This window comes from Pseudopipra pipra, chromosome 9 (assembly GCF_036250125.1).
Source record: "Pseudopipra pipra isolate bDixPip1 chromosome 9, bDixPip1.hap1, whole genome shotgun sequence".
Classification (NCBI taxonomy): Eukaryota; Metazoa; Chordata; class Aves; order Passeriformes; family Pipridae; genus Pseudopipra; species Pseudopipra pipra.
In genome coordinates, this window is record NC_087557.1 from 23,347,456 (window position 1) to 23,353,600 (window position 6,145).

Sequence of the window (6,145 nt, forward strand, 5' to 3'; positions counted from 1 at the left end):
GTATTGTTATTGTAATAATACATCTTTACATGTAGGACTATCAAAGCAAACAGAGACGTGGTTAGTTTACAAAATCAGTTATGGGCTCTTTTTTACCCATCAGAAGTTAATTTGCTTTTGAAAATATTACTGTGAATAAACTTGGCTCCTGGCTTGCAGACTCTCAAAAACGCTGTGCGTGCAAGTGTGTCCACATATTTTGCAGGAATAATTACACTGTTAGTAGTTGAATATTTGTCCAGACCAACGTAATACCAAATGGAAAGTTTTATTTGAACTCTCACTCCAACTTGGACATCTAATGTTTTTTTTCTCACCCCAAAATTCCCCTGTTTGTTGGATTACAAACTTGGCATCTAGAATCTGAATCCTTTATGTATGGGACACTTCAAACCACACACACACATAGAGTTACCATAGCAACTGAATCTATCAGTAGGAAACTGTTTTGCTGAAGAATCCCCAGTTCTGCCCCTGACCTGTCCTCGTGTCTGTCCAGCTCACCCTGGACAAACACACCCCAGTGCAGAGCAACCCAAAAGCTGATCAATCCTTCGGGAAGTGCTGTCCCAGCCCCGCTCTTCTATAGCCTCCCAAAATACTAAACACTTTTTAAAAGGGCTGAAAAATAGATCTGATTTTATCAGTCAGTTTTTCCTTATAGCAACTACGTTAATGTGTACAGCATTATCTGAAATTATTTTGTGTGTTAGCTGGGAGGAATCTCTTTAATTGGCTATCGACTGCTTAAACTGCTACAGTTCATCATAATGATTCACATAAAGGTTATCCTTCAGCATGTTGATCTAAATTTGTATAGTGACATTAGCATCATTGAAATAATTCCCTAATCAGATTAAGAAATTGCTCTTGGCCTGAGCATGAACTGAACCAAAAGAGATGTCAGTGTTGGACTGACTAATATCTAAGTGCAGTTCTCTGATTTCCTGTGCTTTTTATGTACATTTTTATTCACCATCAAAGACACAAGAGGGGCAGACAACACTCTGTGCAGGAGAGCCATCCCTGTTAATTAGGAGGCAAACAGCTCCACCATCACTTCACTGGTTGTCCCCTGAATTTTAAAAAGGGTTTGAATGGGGTGGATACCTACTTATCTCACACATCGAGGTGACTCAGCCTACCGGCTGTGGCAGACTAATCAGTTAAAACAAATTATCTTTCCCTTTGTTTGTGGCAGAATCAAAGGAAATTGATGCAATGTGGAACATCCCCAAAATGCAGCACAACAGAATGTAGCTTATTGCAAAAGAAACTCTCCATGGTGCCTCAGCTCTTGCTGCTGGCAATTTAATAACCTGGTAGAACAGCAGCAACAGCCACTGTAAGCACTGGTTGGCCCTTGAGGCCCCTGGTGTTGGAAAGATAAGGAAATGCTTCACAGTTGAGCACATTCCTGCTGCTGGGGCAGGCTTTGGGCTGTCTGGGGGAGGCTGATTCGAGTGTCAGCAGGGAGCAGCAGGAAGAGCTGTCTGTGCCATCCCCTTCGTGGCATAACTCCAGCCTTGCTTGTTTGGTTTTTTTAATCAGAAAGGGTCAGTGTTTGAGGATCTGATCCGTGCTCATCACTGCAGTGAAGAGCCGGTGACTGGACACTGGAATTAAAGTTGGGTGTAGTTCAGTGGTGCTGAACCTCCTGTCAGGGCAGTGCTCTGTGCTGTGCAAGAATCAATCACCCTGAGGAGCTTTCCATCTAAACAGACAAAGAATGGGAAGAAACAAGACCCAAGTCATGGAGCATTTTGCTCCTGAGCGCAGAGGTTGGTCAGCAGAAGGAATGAAACCACAATCTTCCTTCTCGTTCTGGCCTCTGCTCTTGCCAGATTGCAGCAGGGGTTGGTAGAGCCAGCCTGGCCCTGGGCGGGGGTATGTGGAGCCTAGGAAGGTTCCTTACCCCTTGCTGAGGGTGGCATGTCACCAGCTACAGCCCAGGGGACTTTCACGGATGAAAGGGGGAGAATCCGACTCCTTTATCCTGGGTTTATTCAGATCTGCATCATCTGCAGATGTGCTTACCAGGGTGATAGTAAGGATCCATTTATCCCTTTGATAAATATCAGATAGCATCTCACTGATGCTTGATAAATTTTAGAAGAATTTCTGCTCACTATTCCGAGATTATGGGAGTCAACAGAGCTTAAGAATTATGTAATGTCTCGTTTTCTTAAGGTGCATTCTGGAAAAAATGGTATTTTAAAAATCATCATCATCAGCCTCTATTGATACTTTCTGCTCACTTTTTCCACAGGTTTTGACTATTTTGAAGCCAGTGCCAAGGAAAACATCAACGTGAGGCAGGTGTTTGAGCGTCTCGTGGATATAATCTGTGAAAAGATGTCGGAGAGTGTAGAATCAGACAATTCCAGGGGCACTTCTGGAAGGAGCATGAGACTCACAGATAACCCACCCCCTTCGCAGCAGAACTGCTCATGCTAGTGACCCTTCACTCTGAGAAATGTCCTTCTCCCTTCCTGACTAAATTTTACATTTTCATTTGTGGTGGTGCGTTATCATGTAGTCCAAAGGCAGAAGTCTCTGTTGTAGGAAACTGGTATGTTTGTTTAATGTGCTGAAGTGTTAATATTATGTATTTCCTCATCTAATAATTTAAAAATCTGAAAAACTATTGTAAGTGCACCTTGTGTGGATGTGAGTTACACTGAAGAAAAATAATTGTTTGGTGTTTCAAATGTTATTTCCACAGAGAATGTTGCATTTTTAATTATAAATTCCTCTATTGCAGAGTTTTTTTGTCAAGAACAGCGGGAAGCACAAAAACCAACTAAGAGGGACCAGGTCTAAAAGAAAATGGGGGAAAATCTTTTATAAAGCAAGATTATACTTTTTTGTTAACATAAAGGCAAAAAAAAAAATAATCAATCCCCAGGTATTTTGAGAGTTGTCATTGCTGTCCTGGAGACATGGGCCTCAGTTTTCCTGTATGATGGAGCAGAAAGCAGAGCATGTCTGTCTGACAGTGTGAGGTCCTTCAGAGAGCAAAGAGGAAAGGGGGTGGATTTTGTGTCAAGTCTCTAAATAGAGGAAGAACACATGAAGGAATCAAATCTTCCAGGCAGGGGAAGAGGAGGAGGCCTTGCAGCCATACCTGCATTAGCCTGTGCTTTGGCTGGTGCTGGGTGAAGGAGTGAGAGCCCTTCTAGGGCTCCCCTTGCCTCCAGACTTCTACCCCATCACTAGTAACAGCTCCCTAATCCTCTGTTTCTAGAATCCCAAGAGCTGACTGTCCTGCAGCCTTTCCCATGTCCTGTAATTTTACCTCTCCAGGTCTGACCTACTCTTATCAACTCCCTGCTGGTGGATTTGTTGCAGGATGAAGGAAAGGAGGAATTGGCTGCTCCATGCTTAGTTGGAGTTAAAATCTGACTTGTAAGACTTGGAATAGCACTGTCTCAGAGCGATAAAAATACCAGGAGCCAAAATATGAGTCTTTATAGATATTAGTGCCAATATTATTAGATTTTCTCTCTGCATTTGTTGTTGATTTATTTTTTAAATTTTGTGATAGATGGATGTGTGTGTGGGGATAGTTATTCTGGTTTCAGATTCAAATGCCACGAAGTATAACTTTAAAAAAAAGGAAGATTGATTAATAAAACATAACTGTGAATTAAAAATGACAAAGATATCCTGTTAAGAGTTATTCTACAAGTTTTTTGTTGCTTCATTTTTTGAAGGGAGGAAATATTTTTAAATTAAGTGGATATGGAGAGAAGTTTAAGGTGAAAATTCTGGAAAGTTTTATGGCTTTACCTTTGGCCTGTGAATTTCTCTGACTGAGGGGACTTCCTGATGTCAGGAACTGGAGTGGAGTACCTGCCCTCTGCACTGTAATGTGCTGGATCATGACACTAGTAAGTGCTTTTGTAATTTTGTTCTGTTCTATCTCAAAGTGTAATAGCTCTAAGAAAAAAAAGCACAAAATTCGGACAAAAATGCAACTACTTTGGGGTAGTTTGAGCTCATTGTGCTACGGGTTTCATCCCTCTGTTTGTGTGTTGCTTTTGGAAATCTTTTCTGTGATGTGTTTTGGTTGCGTGTGATTTAGTCCTGAACGTGTGATTTGTGCAGTGCTGGGATTGTGGTTGTTGTATCTAAACCCCTGAAACTGCAAAATAAAAGAAATGAAGTCACTGGGTGTGGCCAGAGAGCTTGTGTCAGCTGCATCACTTGCGTTAGGCAATCCTGGGCATGTGTAAAGAAGAAATCCTTTTAATGCTTCAAACTACATTGATCTTGGTTGGCAGGGTGATGATTGACCCTGGCAATCTGGAATCACTGTATAGGTTTAAAGCAGAGTGAAGATGACAAGGATTATTTGGCCAATAAATGGGCAGTGCTGTGTTCTAATTGTAGAAGTAGCAGGATTTAGGGCAATTTAAATAACTAGCAAAAATAATAAAAAAAAATCCACAGTAGATAGCAATGATTTTGAGCTGTGCAGATATAACTGAGTGCCTTAGTGCAAATAATGATTTGTTAGCTCAGCAACTCAATGTGGTAGCAGAAATGCATTCAGCAGAAAGAGAATTTCAATTCTTGTCTTTTACTTAGGGTTTTTTTCCCTACCAAAAAGGACCTTTCCCTGTCCTACCCAATATATAATTGTGTTTCACTGTGTTCCAGTCAAGTCAGATGGGTTCTTTTAAAGAATACAAGTACATTCCATGCCCTTCAAGCTAGGATGGGCAGAATTGTTCTTCACAGGACAAACCAGCAAGTAGCTACATGGCAGTCTGAAGAACTGGAAAAGACAGGAATTCTATCCTGCTCTACATTGCATACATAGAAAAACCTAGTATTTGATGCAGAAATTCTGCAGAGTTTATTTCAAATAAGGAATCAAATCATCACAGGCAACTGACACATCTCTGCATTAATATGTAGTTTGTGTATCTCATCATCTCACATTTGCTATGAAGGAATACAGGGAAAGCCTTTTGCCTTAAATGGCCTGCGTCTGATTTCAGTGTCAGCAGTGAGTCAGTAGGAATTGTTACTTGTATTAACTTGTAAGAGGTAATGGCAGAAGGTGAGACAGAGATTTGTCAGGGCAGGGGAGGTAACAGACCTGCTTGCACTGAACCAAAACCTGCACAAAAACCTGCTTGCACTGAAGACAAACACAAAATTTGTGGTGTGGTTTTGTATGGAGCCTTCCATTTGAATGGCAGTGGCCCAGGATAGCAAGTGTTGGTAGAACAGCATGGCTACAAGATAAAAACAGGTATTCAAATGTGAAAAGCAAGAGGTGACTGCTCTTCACAAGCATCTCTTTGGCTTGTACGATACAGCGAGAAACATAGGAAAGCTTGGGATTAGAGATGGGTCTTGGCTTCCATCTTGTGGAGGAATAAAGCTCTGAAGTATCAGGTAGGCATTCAGCTGGAATTATCACCCCTGTACCTCAGAGAGCCCTCATTTGTTGGCCTCTGACGCCTTTCCTTGGCGTTCTCCATCCCCCTGTGCAGCCAACACCGGCTCCCGCACGGGCACCGGGAAAACCGGTGTTACAGGGAAGCACAGCTGGGCAGGTGTGCAGCGGTACAGAAGGTGCAGAAGGGCTCTGACAACTGCACTGGCAGCTTCCCCACAGGAACTCGGCAGTGTGTGCCAGGAGATTCAAGCCAAGAGACAAAGCGGCATTGCCGTTGTCACTGGAGTTGGATGGAGGGTGACGGATATCCAGGAACTGGGAAACGCGGGGACCCGCTGAAGTGGTCACGTAAAGAATAGAGCTTTATTCTATTAAGCAGCCAGGGGTACAGACTTTAAGCTGTTCGGGATACACCTTAAGTGTATACGTCGGGAACACACAGCCCCGAGCATCCGCACCCGGCGCGCTCTGAGCCCAGCGCTGCCCCACACCCGGCCTGGGCCAGCTGATTGGTCCTGCCAGAGTGAGCGACAGCGGGGCGGACCAATCGGTGAAGGCAATGAGAGGAAGCCGCAGGCTCCCACCAGCCTGCTGTTGGACTATTCCAACGCCAGAGCGGGGGGGGGGCAGCTCAGCCGGCGGGCAGGCGCACAGGTAGGAACCCGACGGCGCAGCGAGCAGCCCCCGCCATCTGCCTCCGTCCTCCCTCCTCACCCTCACCGCTCTGAT

The 6,145-nt window shown here is 43.7% G+C and overlaps 1 protein-coding gene across 2 annotated transcripts in view; it reads left to right on the plus strand.

The window, feature by feature from the left end:
* The window catches only part of RAB3B (RAB3B, member RAS oncogene family), a 53,065-nt gene extending 48,878 nt beyond the window's left edge, over window positions 1-4,187 (plus strand). For both annotated transcript variants that reach the window (XM_064665237.1, XM_064665235.1), the window contains one exon: window positions 2,270-4,187. In XM_064665237.1, the coding sequence (XP_064521307.1) occupies window positions 2,270-2,457 (188 nt within the window). In that variant the 3' untranslated portion in view covers window positions 2,458-4,187. The remainder of the gene's footprint in view (window positions 1-2,269) is intronic.
* Window positions 4,188-6,145: the final 1,958 nt, after the last annotated feature.